At 40.3% G+C, this 22,820-nt stretch overlaps 1 protein-coding gene and 1 long non-coding RNA gene across 2 annotated transcripts in view; one reads left to right on the forward strand and one right to left on the reverse strand.

The window, feature by feature from the left end:
* LOC127533098 (uncharacterized) overlaps positions 1 to 11,954 on the forward strand; it is a 78,468-nt gene extending 66,514 nt beyond the window's left edge. Inside the window, exon 2 of the long non-coding RNA XR_007940793.1 lies at positions 11,784 to 11,954. This is a non-coding gene — a long non-coding RNA (uncharacterized LOC127533098). The remainder of the gene's footprint in view (positions 1 to 11,783) is intronic.
* Positions 11,955 to 17,050: 5,096 nt separating this feature from the next.
* LOC110966573 (uncharacterized) lies at positions 17,051 to 22,387 on the reverse strand. The gene is made up of 3 exons (XM_022215981.2): positions 21,668 to 22,387; positions 18,394 to 20,395; positions 17,051 to 18,298 (listed from the first exon to the last, which is right to left on the reverse strand). Exons 2-3 carry the CDS (start codon positions 20,320 to 20,322, stop codon positions 18,287 to 18,289), a joined length of 1,941 nt encoding a protein of 646 aa, XP_022071673.1. The 5' UTR covers positions 20,323 to 20,395; positions 21,668 to 22,387; the 3' UTR covers positions 17,051 to 18,286.
* Positions 22,388 to 22,820: the final 433 nt, after the last annotated feature.

Raw genomic sequence — 22,820 nt, forward strand, 5'->3', positions numbered from 1 at the left:
GGTAACATGTTTTGCTGTGAATTTTTGTTATTTCCTGAAATTTGCCCACACTGACTTCACACTAAACTTTACAAATCTAATTCATGCAAAAATCAGGCTCATTTTGGAAATTTCTTGTTTGACTCATTTGCAGTGGCCGATAAGCAGGAAACTATTCAAGATGAGGGCATGACTTTCATTAGTTTTCACTTTTAGGTACACAATCAAACAGAAATATAATAAACTGGTAAAAAGTAAAAACGGATACAGGCTCTTTGCTTGTTAAAGTTGAAGGACATCTTATATTTCATTTTGAACCACCACAGGTATGTCACGGTCTGGTGAAAATGAACACAACGGCTGCTCTCACGAGGTTGTTTTGCGCATTTGCTGATTAACACTAGATAAATGTGTTGTCTTGATCCAAATCTGTTCCTCTCACATTCTTAAGCGGGCGGATGAGCTGTCTGCACACACATAGTTTATCTAATATCCACACACCACCACACAACATCACTAGAGCTAAATCTGATGAGGCGTGTTTTTAAAAAAAAAAAAAAAAGTGTTTGTATACATCATGTATTTATGCATGTGCATATTATGTGGGCTAAAACAGCACAATCACTTCATGGGTCATGTTTCAGACACAACACGGGTAAAATTCCCTCTGAAGGTGAATAACTACAATTTATTGCTCATTAATGATCCAAAAAAGACAGGGGAGAAACCAAAGACTCCCACCCACTTCTCTGTCACTAAATCACCAGCACAAACAGAACAACAACAGTGAGGTGAAATCAGAGATAGATTTATACTCAGTGCTGTTTCAGCTGTTGGGCCCGAGTAAGATTAGCTCTGCTTTTTCAGCCACAACAGTGTCATTGCTGCATTCCCCTGTGGATACAAAACTCTTTGAATGGTGTGAGACTCAACCAAGAGAACACTAACAACCTGCTTTGTTTTTGAATTTTTATCAGTTGAATATAATTCGTCATTGTTGGCCTGCAAGTTAAAGCAATATCCACTGAAAGATCACTACTGTTTTGGCCTATTACACTCTATATACACTAGCATTCAAAAGTTTGGGGTCACCCAGACAACTTCATGTTTTCCATGAAAGCTCACACTTTTATTCATGTGCTAGCTTAACTACATAAGGGTTTTCTAATCATCAATTAGCCTTTCAGCACCATTAGCTAACACAATGTAGCATTAGAACACAGGAGGGATGGTTGCTGGAAATGTTCCTCTGTACCCCATGCAGATATTCCATTAAAAACCAGCCATTTCCCGTTAGAATGGTCATTTACCACATTAACAATGTCTGGACTGGATTTCTAATTAATTCAATGTCATCTTCATTGGAAAAAAAAAAGATTTTCTTTCAAAAATACAGACATTTCTAAGTGATTCCGAACGGTAGTGTATGTTAGAAACATTTTGCATTTTCATTTCCATCTAAAACACAACTGACAAAGCATGGCCTTGCATAATGGAATCAGTATGGGAGGTCTGCGTGGCATCCCTGCTTTGCACTAACAAGACATTTCAGTTCAGCAGTGTGCACCCGTCTTATTGTGTAAACACCACACCACGGGTTCCTTTTAATGACCCATGAAGTCACTTGCACAAGGTGCAAATCTCACCTTCACACAATGTTGCGTTTTTTCTCACAGTAACAATTACAGATTAATAAATTTGAGTGAGAGAGAGCACAGAGAATAATAAGAATGTGAATGAATGGGTTCCAGCAAGTACCAGTGTTTTCATGGCACTGCGGTCGCATATTTTCTCCATGTTTGCCTGTGCTCCCCCTTCTACACCACAGTGCAGGTTGTCCAGACCGTGTCAAGTGTCCACCGGGGAGCTGTTGGCTGCAGAGCACACAAGAGTCAGCTGCCTCATTTACTGCCACTAATTTACTGGAAATGGGTTGTGTTGGGGCACAGGGGGTACGGTATGTGTTTGCCTTCCACATGTGTGTGGAGCGGCCTATAAGCATCTGTGAATGCATGATTACCCACTGCAGGGTTATTATTGTCATTACTACAGCTTGCAGTTTACTGAAATGGTTTTTCCTACAAATCATTTTGCTTAAAGGTAGAATTTGAGATACTAATCGAATGCACTTTTTTGGAAGATAAAGCAAATATTTCCTCACAGTCCACTAGTTGTCCATTCTGTGCATACAATGAAAAGAAAGTGAGCATACATACACATACATATACACTGCCCTGGCTTTGCAAATGAGCAATGAAGTGGTTCGGACTGATCCACACAATCCGATTCCAAAAAGGAAAAATGGTGGAGTGAGAGCAAAAGTGATGACATGTTAACTAGCAATCTTTCTCTAGAATGACTGCCTCGGATCGAAAATATTCTTGCTTACTCTGCTAATTCTTTCCAGTAGATGCAATGTCTGATGGTATGATAAGCTTTCACAAACTGAAATAGTAAATTCCTTTGAAGCGGTTACCAAGAACCCCTCTACCAGTGTTGCAACAGGCTTTCAGTGCATTGTTTTGATGTCTAACTTTAAGAAATACCAGTATTTTATTAAGAAAACATTAACTAATATGTCAAAGTTCACAAATGTTTATCAGCGAATAATGAGAGCAGAGAAGGTGGTATAAAATCTGCAAAATTTGGACTCCTGACATCTAGTTTTCTGTTTGAGATTCCGTAAGTAGCCTTAAGTTGATGAAGCTATCTCAGTCTGACAGCATCATTGTCCCAGCTTTTCTATAGGAAGCATGGAGTAAATTAAATATTCAAGATTTGTAGCTACATTACACTTAACAGAAATATTCTCCATCCAGAAGCATCAGATATATTTTCCCCAAATTTAAACCAATGTATTTGGTATATTTGGCATCTCCTTTAAAATTTTAAATAATGTTTCAAGGGTAGGAACACAGTTGCTGTACAGCTTGAGTTTGCTGTTTCCTGAGACGTTTTAAATCAAAGGTGACGTGATGAATGAATGTGTATGAAGAGTAGATTTCTGACTACATATTCAGTCCCAGCATTTAGTGCTTAATACTTGTTGGTTTGCAGAGAAACACGTACCAGGCCTTGTAACAAATATGACTTTGTTTTTCAGCAACAGCCCTTGCATTGTGTGTGGCTGTGTGCACATGCTCTTCTGTGTGAACAAGTCAGTCAGAGATGTTAAGCAAGCCACTGGCATGTGGCTCTTGCACAACAAACCCAAGTGGTCCACCAGGCTTGTTTCAACCCCAACGCCAGCCTCTCACCCCCCATCCCCCCTCCAGCACTGCAGCTGCAGTATGTGTGTCAGTACGAGTGTGTATGTGTGACCACCCATGGTCTGTGCTGGCCAAGGATTAGGGGCTCAGGCTAACCCAAACCTTTTTCTCCACCACTTAACGCAAATGGCTAAATTGGTACAGATGGCTTATGGTCAGGTAAGCCAGCATCTAGGGCACTAGATTTAGAAGTGTGATAGTGGGAAGAGAGACGCGTGTGAGAGAGTACGTGTACGCCTGTCCAGGGCACTTGGAGAAGTTATCTGGAACTCATTTCTGTTTTTTGATTGGCATAAATGCGCTCTTTTCCGCCCTGCCGTTACAATGGAATTTTTTTCTCCATGCTCTGTCAACCCAAGAGCACACGTGTGCTGGGAAACGTGGGAAACAATTTCATTTTAGCCTTCTCCTTGCGGACCAACCCCCCATACTTTCTCTCCTGCATCCCCTTTCCACATTTTAATAGTCTCCACATGTCGCATTTGGAGGGTGTCAACAGGAAGGGATGCCATGACTTGGTGTAATGATGCATTAGAACATTTCCTGTAGAAAAAGCATATTAGTGTCCAGATGTTGCATTTAACAACTTGAAAAGAAAATAATTCCAACAAAATTTGGTGACACTTGATCGTGTCTCAACATTTACTGGCATCCTGTGTAACACTAAAAGCTCAGGTAAATCTACAGCATGAATGGGGGATTTTTCAGTCTTCAGTTGTGTTAGTTGGTTAATGATTTTACCACACACACTGTACACTCACTCACAGACACACACATTCAGATCACGTTCCCTCGCTCAACCTTGAGTCAAGAGTTATGTTCTCTATGAGCTGATGTAAACTAAAAGGGAATGACAGAGGGTGAGACGCATACACACACATTTGTCATTGTTTACACAAGTAAGCCAAAGCAATGGGCTCCTGGTTTCAGGCAGTGTCTGGAGGGATTTAGTGCTGATTCTCTGGCGCATAAACTGTGAACTGGTGACTGGCTGTTGGAATCCATCACTGGACAAGACAATCACTCTTAGCTTGTCTGACCACAAGACTCTTCCTTGAACTGGTCATTACCGAAGTCCACTTCCTAGGCCATTCTTACAGATACATCATCTTGCTGTTCTGAGAGTAAATATAAAGAAAATATTTGCTTGAGTGCAGACCATCTGTTTTACAAAGGCAGTCATGAATGTGACTCAGTAAGTCTGACTGCATTACTTGTGTTTCTGTCGGTGAATCATGGTACAGCATTGACTCAGATAAATAAAGCATAAGAAAGGACACTTACTATGGTATTTAGAAAAAAATATTTCTTCCAACTAACTAAATAATACAGTACCAAATAATGCAATGTCATATGTATTTGGGATGAACAATATATACAAATATATTTTACAGACAAAGGCCCCATAATGGTACACCACATAGACATATTGTGATGAAAAAGTGAAACTACTGAACACCACATTTTATTGACCCTCAACACAAACAGCATGATTTAGCCTGCATGATTTGCTTACATTTTGATAAGTGGCTTCATATTTACAATCCTTATATGTGCAGGGTAAATTATCATCTCTAACGCACAATGAAATAAACAACATAACAAACTAGGAATTTGTAATTTTTTTTAAAATCTATAGTTTAACATTGATTAAAGCTAAATTGAAAGGAATTGTCAAAAAGACGAATTGAAGTTGGAAAATGCAAAATGTAAGGTCTGATTTTCACAATATTTCAGAAGCAGCGTAAAGAACTTCACTGAAAGTGTATGCTGGAAGAAAATACTCTGGTGCAAGTTTGCTCCTCTTTAAATCAAACAGTTTAAGACAACAGACAATTTATAAAACCTATAATTCAGTAAATGGGGTTATCCCGACTTAAAAACAAGCTTGATTGTGTTACCAACTACATCTACAAGTGGTTTTAAAAATATGGGATAAAATGTTTGGAAACAATGGATTTAACCAAACAATCCATTTTTCATTCACATCATTCCAAGTTTACTTCACCCATTAGGAGACAAAATGTGTCACCTGATCCTGTGGCTTATCGAGCAGAGTTAATAGGGATAAGCCTTAAGATCTCAACTATATCAACAATGCCAGCCAATGGATTAGTCGCTGACATTTTTGGGAGAAAGCAAAGCGTGGGTTAACAGGAGGGATTAAATTGTTCTGTGTAGAAAATGGTGGTTGCCCAACAGCTGTACAATGGCAGAAATACAGCTTACTGACCTACCAAAAGGACCTTGTGGCATCACAGTTTTATAACGTCTACTGCAGAGTGCCTACATTTAATTATCTGCTTTAAAGGGCACTACACTTAATGAAACCAGGTCATTGGAGCCTTGAATGCTGGGTGACCAGACTGTAAATGAAGCACAGGTACAATTTCAAATGCCACAACACCATATTTAGCTATAAATACAAAACAAACACTCCTGATGAGTGAGCCGCATTCCTTTCTAAAGACCTTAAAAGCTTGGGCGAAGGCGATTAATTGAGCCAGACACTCAAGTGCATCTCGACTGAGGTAATGTGACTTCAAGGCAAACATGAATGGAAACGCTTTCAAAACAAAAAATGTGAACACATGCTCAAGCTGAATGTCGCAATTAAAACCTCGAACCACACGCCTGAATAAGCGTTGCTCAAATTGCACCTGGTTTTACAGTGCATTCCTCTGTACGTGTATCTAAGTGTATCTGAGAGCACATGCAGTTTGTTTGTTCGTCCTGTGATTTATGGCACTTCATTATCAGCAGGCTGCAGGGGTGTTTCCAGATGCCTGCATTTTCCAGTTACCCCTTAGATTTACTGTCAACAAGTACCATCATCTTGCAACTATTCTCTGAGATGTGATTCGGGCACCGTGCCACAGTATGTTGTCATAAAAACAGAGAGTTGCCATTGCGCACACGGTGTAAACACAGAGATTTATGTGATATTTGACTTCCACAAAGATGCTAAAACGCAAAACTGATTCTGTGAAACAATTAGGAGCATCATAGCTCAAATCCGTTCATACAAAATGTTCTGAATGCACATTCAGGCCGATACTTGTAGGCAAGCTGAACAGATCTAATGATGACAGTTATTGGGCAGCGTGCTCTGCTTCTCTTAGACTGTGATTACTGATAATGCTCTGCCAACTCTGAAAGAAGAGAAATATATTAATTCTATATATCGTCCCCTCTTCTGTTGGAGCACTTTATGCAGCAGCTATAGCCTTGAATTGACAGGAAAAACAAGATTTCCTTGTGGGGGATGAGGAGAAGTTAATTTTCCACATCCTGTTCCAAACATAAGCCGTTTCTCTTTTTTTTGACCCTCTTTTTTGTAAACCACAGCGGGTCTGTGTTTGTCTGCTTGTTACAGCTGTGCTCAGTGGAGGAGTGACCTTGGGGACAATGACACTACACAAAGCGGTGAGCGTGGCCGTGACCAGAGCCACTACTGGCAGCCCTTGTCAGACTGAATGGTGGTTGGTTTCATAGCTCGCTGACTCATTATAGCCTACTACAGTCTTTAAGCCAAATATGTGGGTGGAATGTAGGCAAACAGAATTATGCCAGTTGCACATTCTGTTGACTACTGACCAAGGACAGGAATGACAGAGAGTGGGAGCAAATGTAAAGATAAATAAAAGGTGGTGAAAGTAGCAAAACACAGACTGTTCTGAGTAGAACACCGAGAAGGTGTGGTTCAGATGAAGGATGTTTGGGGTCTGTGAGGCTGCCAAACCGGAACACGGAGGAAGGACAGAGCAGAGATCTGCTAGTGACCTTAGCACGCAAACCACAGCGCTTCTATTGTCCACCAGACCACAGACCGATAAAGAGCTATGTTGATACATAATCTACTGACAGAGAATTTAAGTCTTTCCATTATTCTGAAATAAAAATATCATTCAATCAATCATTTTCCACAGAAAAATCCCATTAACTCAGAAATGGAATGACTGGAAATCTGGCACTTTCAGAGTTCACCAGCAGCAAAACTGCCAAAAGAGGTGACAGAAGTCGTATTGGAAAGCCTGCTGCCATGGAGACAGAATACAGATCCAAAAAAAGGGTCAAAGGCCGCCGTGTTATGGAATGTTTGCCAAAGATGAAGAGGATGAGGGCTGGTATGGGGCAGCACCTTCCCTGTCACCATATGCATGACATGTAAAACACCCCCATGCTAAATTTAACAGGCAGCCATGTGGTTTGTTCAGTAGAGTGTTTAGGCCTTTAGGGGATTCTGTCTTACATGCTCTGCTGGTGGGAACACTCAGCGCTGAAGGTGACTGATATGTTGTTTCCGACTAACATTCAGAGGAAGGTGGTCGGGGGTCAGAAGTCTCCACCCGCCTCTGTGGCTTGGCACATCCTCTCCAGCAGCACAGCTCTAAAAATAGAGTCGCACAACAAATGGCCCCCACACTTTGCATAACTTCATTTTATCACCACAGATTATACTTCTATACAATGACATGAATATATATTAATGATTACTAGCCCAGTGCAGCTATGTCAGGTGAATACATGAATTTTTTTTGAAAGATCATTAACAAAATCTAACACATCACCACTCCATATTGAAAATAAATACAGTAAAAAAAAAAAAAAAAAAAGGAAAGCCTTCTGGGAGAGATTACATTTAGAGCTGCAACAACTGATTCAAATAAGTTTCAATTATTTCTTTGTTTTTTTTTTGTTTTTTTTTACAAAAAAGGCAAACATTCATTGGTTTCACATTCTTAAGTGTGAACATTTTTAATTTCTGTTGTCTTCATGTTATGTGATTGTAATCTGATTATGATTTAGTTTGACTTAACAAGCAGTAAGGATGTCCCTTTGACCTTAATAAAACTGGCATTTTTTCTCTATTTCCTGACATTTTGTAGTTTAGACCAAATGATGATTCCGTTACTAGGGAAAATAATCAGCAGATTAAGCAAAAATAATCACTTGTTTGAACCTACTCCATAACATACAGCCGAATGACCCATCAGTCTATAAACTAAATAAAACCCACCTGTTGCAACACAACAACTCAAGCCAAACAACAGTGCAACAGACACCTGCTACACTAAGCAAGTAATAGAAACCTGCCAACAAAAACACTCTGGGTAAAAAATAGCAGCTCCAGCATAAGAAAAAACACCTGCTGTGGCACAACATCCGCTAGATGTTAGGCCCACATTCGATGCAAGAATAACAGCCACCTGCTGAAGGCTAACAATAGCCACTAGTTAAGCTAGCAAAGAGCCAAGAATGTACTCGCATGAACCCAGTGGCTTATGCACAAGAGCAAGTGAACGATACCATACGTGCCAAGCGAATGTCCACTCATCGCAAACAGATACAGCTGCATATCACCACTTCACGTTTATCACGGTTACATAAAAGAACAGAACAGCGTGAGAGGGTGCTTGGTACAATCACACCAAAGTGTTACGCTGAGTGTCAGGAGATGTCACAAGGACAATAACAACACAAATACCACCTACCTCTTGCATAATCCAGCACAAGATGGAAGGAATGCAAATGCCGAATGATAAACATTTCACAGTTCGCTCAACCTCCACCAGAACCAAAACCACACACACACAGACATGCCACTCTTCTGCAATCCTTCACCAGCCACTACATGAGACAGTCATGTTTCTTTCCCCCTTCACTTTCCACACTTAGATATTTTGTTGGTTCATGGCTGTCTTAATGCCCAAACAAACATCATTAACTATACTAGTTCTAATATAGTATTTTATGGGCTCAGTGCATGGTGTAGTAAAGTGACTGTGCACATTTTACTTTCTCAGATTTCACATTTGAACCTTCCAGTGACCTTCTGCGTGGCCCTGTTCGTGTGGACAGTTTACCTACACTGTCAAGGTTGTGTTGTAATTGGGCCACACAACTCCTGTTATCTTGACTGCTTTGACCTCCTCTCATAAATTACTGAACTGTGTACGGTACCAATTTCTATGTAGATGTTGTCTCTAAATGGGCTGCGCTCACCACTACTTTGCTAAAAAGATGTATGTTGTTTGCTGTATCCTGTGTAAACTTGCAAATACCTTCTTGGGAGGATAGATGTCAAGACATGCTCAAGGCGACATACACAAATGTTGAAAAAGCAATGTGGGAACGAGTCAGTGATTTATTATCTGTCAAATGCTATCTGTTCTCTCATTTTAATAGAGTTTTTTAGCTCAACATCGCCTTGGATTTTGGCTGCTTGGCACATAGTCAGCAGAACATTTGTTTTAAGTGAATGACTTGACTTACTGAGGCACCCTCTAAATTAATACAATCAAAAAGCTCTTTATCCTTTGTAGACACTGTGTCAGGAGGGTGTTAATTAAACTTGATCCTAATGTAAAGGTCTTTTGTGATGCTGCGTCTGTTGTACTGTGAGCAGTTCCGGTAACTCAGTCATCATATGTATAATCTATATAAGCTGTTGTGGGTATGGAATAAGAGTTAATGCAAGAAGAAGGTTGAGGGTATTTCCCATTATGACATGAGACTACACCGACATTAAAGCAAAACAAAGGTTAGACAGTCCCCTCCAGGAACATTTTGTGGGAATATGCTGGCACGACATATTTCCTTTTCTAGCTCTTTAGAAGTTACTGGTGCTTTTAACGATAACAAATAATAGTTATTATTCTGTTCTTAAATATTTAGGTATATAATGGATGTTGTATTGATAATACCAATATACTATCTTATAAAAAAACAACAATCAAGTCAAGATGGAGCTTTAACCTCAACCCTGGTCCTTCTCTTCTCACATCTGCCTTGTGTTTACATCATTTAAAGGATTTGTATTGTCTAGCTAAAGAGATTAAATGGGCGTCGCAACATTTTAAGTTTGAAAGGGCTCAACGGTCCCCTGCAACTATCAGCTACTGAGAATCCCCTTCACAAAGTCATCATCTCTTTGGCCTCAATCAATCACTCCACGGGGCCTCCACTGTAAAAAAAAAAAAGGCTTCCTATTAGGTGCAGTGAAAGCACTGTTTACCCAAGCTTAGTGAGTTACCTTGGGTTACTGCAGGAATGGAGGTTGTAGAACCAGTTGGTCACAGACATAATACATCCCACATCATAGAGCGTGCTGATCTTAAATTAATCAACAGCTATTTGTCTCTTGTGTGACGGCAGAAAAGTCGTGACGTGTGATTAGACACAGCAAAGTCCACGTGAAACTACAAAAGATAATTCAGGAATGTGAGATGTTCTTTTAGTAAAGGAATTCCAATGATTCCGAAAGTTGCAGTGTTTTGTTGGAGCCAGATAAGAGGACTGTTTGCAACAGAAACATCCTGTTTGCATTTGGGTTACTATTATGCATCACTACATCATGAGATGAAATGTCTAAAAGCAGTTAAGATAAGTCTTGTACACGTGCAAAAACCTACTGGAGTGCACTGACTACTGGCCTTGTTCACTTTACCGTTGTTCTGAAGGCAATGGCTAAGCAAGGCTGACAAAATCATTAAGTGAGCAAGCAAGAGCTTTACAGACACACGTCTCACTTGGAGCGTGTCCCCTCCTTGCTCCCCCCTGCCTTGGCTCTTCACCTCCGAGACCCCTCTTCTGACCCCTTTGTTGGGGTGAAGGAGTCTGGATCTTTAGAACTAGCTAATTATAGAGTTTTAATGTCTGCTTGGCTAAGCTCTAAGAGCTGAAAGACATTCCGAAAATCAGGAGATTCAGAATTAAACGTGTGTCTGTGCCCTCTAAAGTTCTGTTTTTATTTAAAATCCATGATAATGCCAAGAGAGAAGAAGGGATAAAATGTTCAAAATCAAAAAAATCTTTGTAACAACAACGTTAGCATGTACAATCGGGGAAACAAAAGGAGGCCTGTTTCCATTATAACAGGCCAAACTGGTGTTTCCCAAGGTCTTGTAGTCATATACTTGGTTTTTCTAAGTTTAATTTCAGCGCAGTTCTTAATCTACAAAATTTCTTCGTCTTTTTGGGGACAGTTTGGAGATATGTAAATATTGAAATACCTTCAATACTTTCAGGATACTGACACACAAACATGACCATTTCTGTTCACAACAGCGTGAAAAAATGAAATGTGAAAGCAAAGAAACTAAAAAGTAAAGAATGTTGGCAAGGCAAGACAGTGGTACTTTGTGTGTGTGTGTGTGTGTGTGTGTGTGTGTGTGTGTGTGTGTGTGTGTGTGTGTGTGTGTGTGTGTGTGTGTGTGTGTGTGTGTGTGTGTGTGTGTGTGTACGTGTTTATACCGGTGGGGACTTGAACCTGACTATGTGCTATATAGGTGGGGACTCGTATCACGGTGGGGAACAAAAATGAGGTCCCCACGGGGGGAAACGGTGTTTTCTTGGCCATGTTGTTGTTACTGAAAAAAGTAAAAGTGCAAAAAAGTTTCTTTAGGGTTAGGCATTGTTTTGGTGTTGGTTAAGGTTAGGGTTATGGTAAGGGTTAGGGGTTCGATATGAATGGGAGATATGAATTATGTTTGAGGGTGAAGACTTGTTTTTAGAGAACAGGCATGAATTGAGGTTTGGTTAGGGTTAGGGTAAGGATTAAGTTTAGGCAATCAGTTGTGATAGTTAAGGTTAGGGTAAGGCTCTAGGAAATGCATTACATCTATGGATGTCCTCACTAAGATAGAAGTACAAACGTGTGTGTGTGTGTGTGTGTGTGTGTGTGTGTGTGTGTGTGTGTGTGTGTGTGTGTGTGTGTGTGTGTGTGTGTGTGTGTGTGTGTGTCTGCAAAGGTATGTTATTTAAGTGTTTAAATCAATGACTCAGAAAATTAAGGCTGCAACAGTGGACCCAAACAAGGGGTTAGTGATGAACCGTCAGCCACACGAATAGGAAAAATGAGTGTAAACGCACATCCAGTTTGGAATAATCTCAGATTCTTCGCCTAACATAAAAACTGAGTATCCATACTCTGTCAGGAGTGAGATAGAAAACTGATAAAGACGTACCCTCTGATTGTCACCGATATGAATAATTTGTGCTATGGTAGATTACATTGCAAATAGGTCACCCTTGTGAAAGAGGTCTCGATTTCAATAGTTCTTTCATCTGGTTAAATAAAAAAATAAAAATAAAAACACATTATTAAATAGTCAACGGAAAATATTCCATCATTAAGTGATGAGTTAAATCTTCCATGATTAAATAACATTTATTTTCAGTTTCACACCTTCTGATTCTTGCTGTGTGGAAAATTCACACCAGACACCAGTGCTAAATCAGATTTTTAAGTCTGTACATGAGTTTTACATTTCTTAAGACAACGTCTAGAGATAAACTTGGTTCTTAAAAGTAAACTCAGTCTATGCTAACCTCTCCTCTAACCAACCCACCAGTCAACAAGATCACTGCTTACAAGCTTGCTGGTTCCCACATCCGGAAAAGTAAGAATCTCTCATTTGAATAACTGTGTCGTGGATGTTTTGGTTTGAAAAGCCTGGTAGTGAGTTTGAACTTGGTGAGTTTTCATTCAAGGACCAGTGGTTTTGATTCTACCAGTACAATCTATGCTATTGTATCAGCACATGTCTTATTTTTATGCTGGACTGAAGACTAAGATTTCACAATAGTGGTACACACCAAGTCTCTGAGAGGATAGCGCTAACTAAAAGTTTTGCCATCACTGACTTGGCTTTTTGGCATAATTTGAGAGACAGAATGTGTATTATCCCAGCTATATTTAAAATTCCTTGGAGGGACTTAAATGAGATAAAGTGCAACGCTGTTCAATGCAGAGCACATAGTGAAACCAGACCGCCAGAACAGACAGATGGTCAAGAACAGACAAGAAACATCCCGTTCCTTCTCTGCATCATGTTGTGGCTTATCTGCATTACTTTAAGATGTGCTCAGAACAAAGTGAGAGTCAGTGGTATGTTTCATCACTGCCCATGTTGCTAAGGGTGAATAACTTTACAGCAATATACCCATGCAAGCATGACTGTGAGGATGATGCTGAAATAGTTTTCCCATAATTCACCTTGCTTGCCTGAGGCTATCTTTCCAACTGCCGTCTCTGAAGTGACGTTTCTCTGCTTTTATTTCCCCAAAAATATCTGGTTAGTTTGTAGTCGCACCAGTGCAATGTTTGCAAAAACAAAAAAAAACAAACAAAAAAACCCAACAACTTCCACCTTAAAAATGTGATCAATCACCTGGTGGGGAGGGGAGGGGGTTACAACTGTTATATATATAGAAATGCATTAATTGATACCAATGCTTTTGTTATGGAAAAATGATAAAGTTGGAAAAAAAAATGTGATCAATTGGTTGCAATCTGGAGCCCTGCTATGGTTTGATAAACGACGGTATGATATAGAACACTTCACTTACCCCACTCTTAGGTTTCGCTCCAAGGATTGGTGTGGATCCAGAGGACACAGCAGCAGGAACATGTGGATGTTGGGGGGATTGTGATGCTGCTGGCACAGACCCTAAATCAAATTCCTGCATGTGTGAAAAAAACAAACAAGCAAACATGACCATGTAGGGATTTAAATGAACACTGTTTCAGTATTTCATCAAATATGATGAAGAGCATAGATATATTGAGACAAAAGAGTACAAAAATGAAAGAATGAATGGATGGATGAATGAATGAAGTTCATTTATAGATCCACTGGGTGCGGCATCGGGTGTAACAACCATTGTGTTGCTTCATTTAAATTAAGACTTGCTTTACAGCCTAATTAAAGAGTTATTTGGAATACAGCAGTAACTGCAGTCGAATCAAGCAAGGTGACAGTGATGTGTACCAGGAGATGTCGTCGATGGAGGGTGGGGGTGCTGTCCATAGAGGAGGTGGCACTAAGGGCGTTCTCAATTTCCTGGTCCAGTTGGTCCAGCTTCATCAGCAGCAACACCATTGAGTCCAAACGAGCATGCTCACGCTGAATAGAGACAAATCAGTGAAGAGAAACGCAGTTACTGCAAAGCTCACGAAAGTAAGTATTGGAGCATTATATTTATGGCTCTAAAATCAATACTTATGGACATCATTTCCATTATCATTCCTCATCAGTGATGACAGGATAAGCCATGGGAAATTGCAGAAGCCAGCATTACTAATACTGTATTTGCCTAACACCAGAAGATTTATGAGATTAGATAAGATGAGTTCAGCTAGGGGACTGCTTAATCTACTTTTCAATTGAAAAATGAGGCCTACATACTACACCAACCTCCCAGCTTCCAACTACATAAAGGTCATGCAAGTGATCTGGATTCATAATGTTTGCAATCACATTAAAAACACCAATAAAAATACGATTTGAAGCAACAAACTTGTAATTATTACTAGCGTGTGACATCTTCAAACAAATAATGCTAAATTGATCCAATTCTAACTTTCTGGGACATCATGTTGAAAAAATTGATGAATTCTGCTCTGGCCTGTAAACTGTGCTCATATCTCTTTCCTTTACTTCTCCTTCATCTTGTTTTTCAACTGCTGTTGACACTTTCACACTCTGTTTCTGCTATAAGCACTATTTATATTCTAAGTCAAACTCTTTTGTATCATCTCCGCTGTTACCATGACTTAGTTCTCCTCTAATCTGCAGCATTCATCTATGCATTCTGAAGCTGTGATAACAAGTCTCACACTGACCCCAGGTGGTTTGTCTCCAGCAAGACAAGCTAAATGATATACAAGCTTCACACTCCACCTACCACTCTGTCCTCTGCTGTCCCTCAGTTCTGTTTCATTTCATGCAGTACAGAAAACTTGTAAAATCCCTTTATGCACCATTTAAGACAGCATGATTTCATTTCCTTCAGCCTGTCTTTTATCTTGGCACCGGGTGTGGCTCCGTCTGAGCTTCTCCCCTGAGAAGAACCCTAAGAAATTTCATGGCTGGCCCATTAGTCCCAAACAAACCTCGTTACAATTCCCACTAACAGACCCCATTAAACACTTAATGAGGGTGAGCTCATGAGACACGCAGCCACTGTGATTGTATGTTTATGCAAAGGTACACGGGCATGTTAACAAGTGGACGTGAGCCTGGTTTTCATGCGATGTCTCTGTTCTAGCTGTGACACCTTAAAGACAAATCCAATGGCGTTCTTTAGGATGAAGTAAATACTTCTTACATATCATAAACATGTCCTGTAAAGTGGTTACTATAGCAAAATCTTATTAAATCAAGTTTACAATGGGTGTGTGTGGATGACAACATTCATATGAGAAGAAATGTGAGTAATTTGTGTGAGGCTGACAGGCGTAAGGATCCTGGATAGTTTCGGCATAAACAGGCTGCAGGCTCAACCCTGCGCTTAGCTTCCAGCTCCATTCCTAATAATGTCTTATGACTTGTGCTTACATTTATTTTCCAGTTAGTGTCCAATTAGTCTGTCAAAAGCAGTTCCTATTGGATTTGCTGAGAGAGCAAATAGGCACTGAGGGCCATGTGTGTCATGGAAATGCGTCTCACATTGATGCATTCTCTGGCATTCCTAGCTAGTGGCAGCAGGGCAGCACACATCGCTACGTTCTGTCTTCTTGGCAAAGCATCACAATGAAACATTGTACCATGGTAAAACAATGACATCTTTACGAGGCCTCACTGAATGAACAAAAGCATCTGGCTCGGGATGGCAATAACAACCACAAAACAGCAGAGTAAAAAACAAGTGCAGCGCAACTTCAGTCGCCTCAGAGCAGCAACGTTTTTTAGAGGCATTCTGGCGGTTTGGGTGTTCTCAGAAGGTTTCTTTTCTGTCTTTCTCATTTTTGAGGTTTCTGTTACATTCCTCTCAACTTCCTGTTTTTTGAGATGGGAGATGGTTCCCACACTGTTTGAACTCTTAGATCTCTTCTTTCCCCTTTTCCTGCTCGTTTTTTTTTTTAAATCTCCTCTTAGATCCAGTCTGCAAACCATTTCACACGCCTGTCCATTCAACAGGGTCTTTCTCTGCTGAGCTAAACAGTGTTTTATGTTGTAAACATACTGTTCATACACTGCTCATTGCAGTTATATTGTTCACTGACAGTACCTTAAAAACATAATTAAATAATATATACAGACAGAAATGCATATAAAGAGAAAAAGAGAACACCGAGGGTGATGTTGCCAAGCAGTCTGCTGCCAGATAAATGACTGCTGAGCCAATTTGGCCCTGGGGTCAGGATAAGGCCCTGTTGCTAAAACAAATAAACACAGTAACAAAGCCCAATATCAGGTTAATCTCGAGCCATTATGCAAACCAGATGGGTTCATTTTACAAACTGAATCTGCAACAACATCATAGCCCACTCGGGACAGAATCATTAGTGCATTATCTTGTCAGAGATCATTCCAGGTTTCTGTTGTCCACGAAGAGATAACATAATCTCTACAATTCTCTAATTGATATTTAAGAGGTTCTTCTTTTCTTTACACTAAATATTGCATATTACCTCCCTCTAACATAATGTTTATTTTGTCTAATTATGTTTTTGCGGTCATGATCCTCCCGACAGCATATTTTCTGCAGCAAGTTTGCCACAAAAAGTAAGTAAATACACATCATGCTGAAAACTCTTGGTGCTGTCAGTGAAGTGGCAGGCCATTACCATATGGTGGATGAATTGTCTTGGTGCCTTCCACTTTTATGGCTGAGCTGCTCTTTTTGGGTTCCAAGACCAGCTTTTCTGGATATTTAAAGTCATCCTAAGATTGAAACTGGAGCCAGAGTAAATGTGGCACTGGTTTTCCATGTCCCCACACTGGACTGTGACCTTGTGTTTTTGGCAGCTGAAGGAATGATGTCAACATTAGTTATGACTCAGAGTGGCTCCAAAGTTTTCAGTGCAATTTATGTGGAAATAATGCAATGACAATAACTGACAATCTTTAGGATTACACAACCCCTAGGCTTTTGAGGACAGACATGAGGACAGCATCACGCTATGACATATTTCTACAGGATTTTATATTCTCTCATTAGAGCAGGGTTTGATAGACTGTATTTGCAACATGGCTGCCCATTTTAAACATGCAAAGCTTCCGCAGTGAAAATATTTGGAGATGGAAACACAGTTTACATGTGACTATCAAAAAAACTGTAGCACACGTCATCACTAATGCAGTGTACAGTCACATGATAGAGAATATGGCCATTTAATTAACACTAAAATGATGCTCATGAATAGTGTAAAACATTTACAGTGACTAACAGAGCAAATGTTAGACTTTTGTAAGCTTATTGTTTTTACATCATTTATTTCAGACATTTCAACAAACAACTATAACTTTTTTTGTCCACACATGGAGGACTGCTTGTTCATGGACAATCAAAGCATTGACATTATATGTCTTTTCCAGGGATGCTGTTAAACACGGTACATTAATAAATACATCGCGAGTTCTTATAGCTGCTTGCAACTGTATTACAGTGCTACAAACCATTTATTTAATGCAAATAAATATTCTGATGAATGAAAAACAGATGGGTTAAAGTGTTCATTTCTATAACTAGTTTAATAAAATTATAGAAACTTTGAATACAACTCAGGCATGGAATTATCATATCAGAGTCACTGTTTACAACTGGGTAATAAACGTCAACTACAATGCAGCACAAAAATTTAACTTCTCACAAATATGGTACTTGTCCAAACAACATGCCTGCTTAATGGGCACTGCGTTAAATAGTGGATTTCTTGTCATTCTAAAAGAGACAATTCTGCAGTGAATACAGTTGCTGTGCGCCAATGAGCAAAAATGCATGACATTTTTGGCATATTACTGTACCAAACAAGCACTAAATAACGACATATAGTATTTGTGAGAGAAAACAGTTGAAGCAATTTCATCCAAAAGATCACTTGAGCTTCTAACCCCCTCTGCATTCATAGTCTCCATGTCCTTATAGGACCTTGTTTTGCAATGAGCAGTTGAGAAACATTTCACAGATCCCCCACTCACAGTTCTGTAAGCATGTGAGAGTGAAGTCATCGTTTTCCGAGACACTTGCCAGAGTGTGGGACAAAAATTATTTGTAGGCTCCGTGTCAATTTATTTTGCTATTGAAGTTCATTTGAGGTCCTGAAGTGCCAGAGTCAAAACACAAAGACAAAATGAAATTAATAGTACCATGTCAAACTGAAGCGCTTGTATATTGATATTGTATTTAGTCTTACCTTTCTCATGCGAACTTTGACCACGTTGTCATCCTTTTGATCTCCAGCCTCATTTGTTCCATCTAAAAACAAACTGGACGGTTGTGTGTTGCTGTTACCAACCGAGTGCATGTCCTCATCCACCTCCTCCATTCTAGAGGCAGTGGCTCCTGGTCTCTGGTGTTCCCTGTGACCATCTGCCACCTCACCGGCAGGTGACTCACTGAAGTAATGACCAGAGGCTTGGTTACCATGGAGTTTGCTGCTGACCTCTGCAGAGCATGGTGGCGGATTTTGTGTGTGTTGTTCAGCAGCTTCATGTCTATCATCCATGTGCTGAAGAGCTGGATTTTGAGAAACACTAACATCAGTATTCTTAAGAGGATCCAGTAGAGAGGTGTCATCTGCCTCGATAAGGCTGACCTCTAGGATAGTGTCCAGTTTTGAATAGCTGTTTTCTGTCTGATGAGGTACAGCTGGATCTTCACAAACAGTCAAGTCTGCGGGTACTAAGCTCTGATCAATATTTTCCATTCGCTGACCCACAGAATTTTTCATATACTCATCTGTACACTGAATTGCATTTGTCTGTGTGGGATTTCCTCCTGAATATCCAGCATTTGGCTGTTCAATTGCCACGTTGCTGTTTGCTGTCTGTGAGCAACACTGACTTTTGACACAAATATCAGATGATTCAGTAAGTTCATGTCTGGCATGTGCTGCTTTCTCGCTGCTTTCTACTTGTGCACTTTTCTCTCCCTGCGGCCTGTTCACTGCTGTTATTTCAACATTGTGCTGGTCCATCAGTGTCTGGCAGGATGTTTCACAACCATCATCCTGATCCCATACTCCAATACAGTCAAGATGATCCTGGTCTCCCCTTTGAATGTCTCTTGAGCGATGTTTAAGTTCTGTATTTTCATTTAGAGTTTCTGCCTCAATCAATCCATCCAGCTTGTCAGCAGACTCTGCGCTCCAGTTTTGAGTTATTCCTTCATTATATTCTCCATCTACCACTGAAGTCACAACTGGTTCCACAGTTTTGTTAGCCGGTAACATAGCATTATCATCCTCCATCACAGTAGCTGAACCGTGCAGCACATCAACTGAGACACTTGCATCAGCTTGATCAGAAGTGGAAATCTTCCTTTCTTCAACATCTGGGAGGTCAGTTTGAGGTTCCAGTTCAGCAGAAGCGGACTGGCTTAGTGTGGCCTCAGAGATTTCAGGAGGTCTGCTGTAACCCTCTGTATGGCTCTCTTTTGTTTCCTGATGATTTGGAAGTTCGCCAGGCTGTTCACCAGCAGATTCTGACAACGGAGGCCCATTGTCTGAAGAGATAGAGATGTATTGTCGCTCTTCACGAGAGACATGTGGACATTTAAAGACATTATCGTCATCGCAGATGTTGAGACTCTGGCTACTTTCTGTGTCAATGTCGCTTTCATCAGTGATAGCTTTTTCACTTTCACAGCTGCCATCAGTTGCACAAGAAATAGTTGCACTAGACATACCATTGTTTGAGTTAGAGGAAAACTCCCCAGAATTCTCAGCATTTGTGGTTGGGAGACGCTCTGATTTAGAAAGCCTTTGGGGAATGTCAGCACCCACCAACTCGTGAGAGCCATGAAGTGATTGCTGCAAATCTGGTGGAACTTTTCCATGGTTTTCCATTAGCTCCAAGTGTTCTGATTTAGTATCATCCTTCAAAACAGAAGCCGTCCCCTCAAGTGTCTGAGCCAGGTCAGCTGTAGGTAGTTGGTGGCAGCCCTCTGGCATGGAAGCACACCTCGTCCGTCGACCTTGTTTGGAAGCATCTGAGCCCACCCAAAGCCCCTCACTGTCCACCCCATGACAGCAGACCAGATCCAGATCATCATAGCTGTACTGTAATCCTGACGGGTGAGTCACATGCTCCTCCCAACTTCTTTTCCGTATGGCTACCGGCATTGTGGACAGCCCGTGCTATCCCATAGAGCTGCTCTTGATGTCAGGTTAAAGTGGAGAACCAGATCTGCTGCAACTGAGAAGAGAAATGGGGATAAGAAACAGCCAGTGCGCCAAAGTTGTGAGTTTACAGTAACTGAATGTGCAGATGACAATATGGCAAATAATGTTTCACTTTTCAAGTAAACAGCTGGGGAATAGTGAGTGGAAGTTCAAGAGGGGTGTAATTACACTGCATTCGCAAGTCCCTGGAAAGTATAAACTCAGCTGCGTTGGTGTAAGATGTCAGGAACTCCTGTTAAGCTAATCTACCAAGGAAAAATGATATCTTTTTGAGTAAAACTCACATTAAAGGTTGCCCACTACACTAAATGGCCTTGAAATGCAACTTTTGTTTTTGCCTTTGATGTTAAGAAACTTCCAGGAAAAATCCAAACAAAGAGAGGATTCTTAAAAAAAAAAGCTATTCATCAAGATTAATACTTATCTGTGAGGAGCACATTGTAACAGAACCACTTTGATAAATGTGCACCACCAACTGTGCAAAACTAGTCTTAAAAGTTCTAAGTGTTGGTTATCTGTCATTCTGCACCTTCCCATACACCCACAAAATTGAGTATGGCGTAACTGAACGGAACTAAAACAACAAATGACAGTGAGTGGCTGGTTGTCGGGAGTCCAACATTATCATTATCAACATGCTGTGGGTCTTATCATATGTATCAGACCAAGATATGGTAAACTATACTATCATACTGTGCTCAGTTTTTTTTATCCTGTTGTTGTAGTTCTGAATGTACAGAAGTACAAGAACACAGAGACTCAATGTGTAACACAAATTCTATTCAAGCTTTACATCTGCAAAACTTCACGACAGAAGCATAAGAGATTTAGAATCCTTATGTACTTCTAGTATTGTACACTACGTAACTGAAATACACAAGCAAAGAAACTGATTTTTTACAAATGTTTCAGAATAAGAAAAATTTTGCAGCTTCCCAAACAACCATTTCTTAAAGAGCCAATGTAACGTTAAACTTTTAGACTTGTCTGAAATGTTTTTTTTCATTTTCAGACATAGAGCTCGATGATTCAAACTGCCATCTGCACACTGAACCTGTACCTAGTTATTAGTAAAGTGAGAGAAATCACAAAAAAATGTCCCAGAGCTGCTACTTCGTCTTCCCACGAACCAACAGCTGACAACCAAACTGACATCTCAGTAGATTTCAGATATTCTACGGTGGAGCAGCAATGTTTACTTGTAGTAAATTCTCCAGTAATTACAATATAATCCAGCATCTAAATACTGTGATAATCCGGTAGCCAAAAACATAATCCAACATACAGGTAGAAGATCCAGTATTTGCTTCGAGCCCAGGTATCCAGAGCAGTTTTGCAAGCTGCTTTTTCATTCATACACCAAAAGCAATCCATCCACGCTTGGGAAATATGATTCCAATTCCTTCCAAGTGACTGGATGTATGAATGTTTATTTTGTGAGCAGTCCTTACTCTACGTTTCTGCAAGCCATTTTCTTGACTCCACTCAGTATCTTCAAACCGCTGGACAGGCGCTGAAGACCCCAAAGGCAGGCAGAAAGCCGGGAAGCAGTGAGAAGTCCATAGACAGCTTCCATCTTGATCACATTAGGGTTTTTGCTGACGCTGAATGCTGAGGAGTCGGGGTGGTGTAAGAGGGGCCGGGTTTTCTTTCCCCCACTCCACCCCTGCTCTCCTCCGTTCTATCCCTTTTCTCATCTGGTCCCCTCCCCTGGTTTTGACAGGGAGTCTGAGTCACATCCGAGGAGCCCCTTCCCCCGTCTCACGACTCACCAAGCACACGATACACATTTATTCACTCCACCCTCCTCTAATGTACGCTCTCTCCTCACAGCTTTAGAAACTTCCTCCCATCCTCTTCTCGCAAAACTGTTCTTTTTCCTCTTCTCTGTGGATGTTTTTCTTCATTCTTCTTTCGCTTGCCGTTTCTTTGAGCTGGGCAAGGCTCCCACCAGTTGGTTTTGATTAGTAACAGACAGGCTGCCTCGTAAGACTTCTGGCTGTGAGCCAGAGGAGATTGCTCTAATGTTTTGGCAGTTATATCTGAGGCATGCTTTTCTTAAAAAAATTTTTGTCATCTTGTAACTGCACAAGTATTCTTAACCAAACACACGGGCACTGATGAAAAACACAAGGCAAGATATCGCTACAGATATTATTACAGGACACGTTTAAAAATACTTTCTGAAAGTAAAATGTATACGATCATTAAAAAAAATGTTGTGTCACAATGGGCACAACTTTAAAAGTATAGTCAACTTACAGTCTGTTTTAAAGGAAAAGTAAAAACTTTTAGTAGCCAAATACCAGTAATTCATTTCCTAATATAGTCATTTCTCAAGAGGCACTTAGCAGAAAAACTGCAAAGCTGGAGATAAATACACCTGATGTCACAAAAAACAAGTATTAATCATCAGATTTTGTCTGATTTAAACTCTG

Source organism: Acanthochromis polyacanthus, chromosome 3, assembly GCF_021347895.1.
Source record: "Acanthochromis polyacanthus isolate Apoly-LR-REF ecotype Palm Island chromosome 3, KAUST_Apoly_ChrSc, whole genome shotgun sequence".
NCBI classification, from domain to species: Eukaryota; Metazoa; Chordata; class Actinopteri; family Pomacentridae; genus Acanthochromis; species Acanthochromis polyacanthus.

Excerpts from the sequence above, each read along its gene's own strand:
- LOC110966573 (XM_022215981.2), bottom strand. The coding sequence starts at position 20,322 with ATGCCGGTAGCCATACGGAAAAGAAGTTGGGAGGAGCATGTGACTCAC.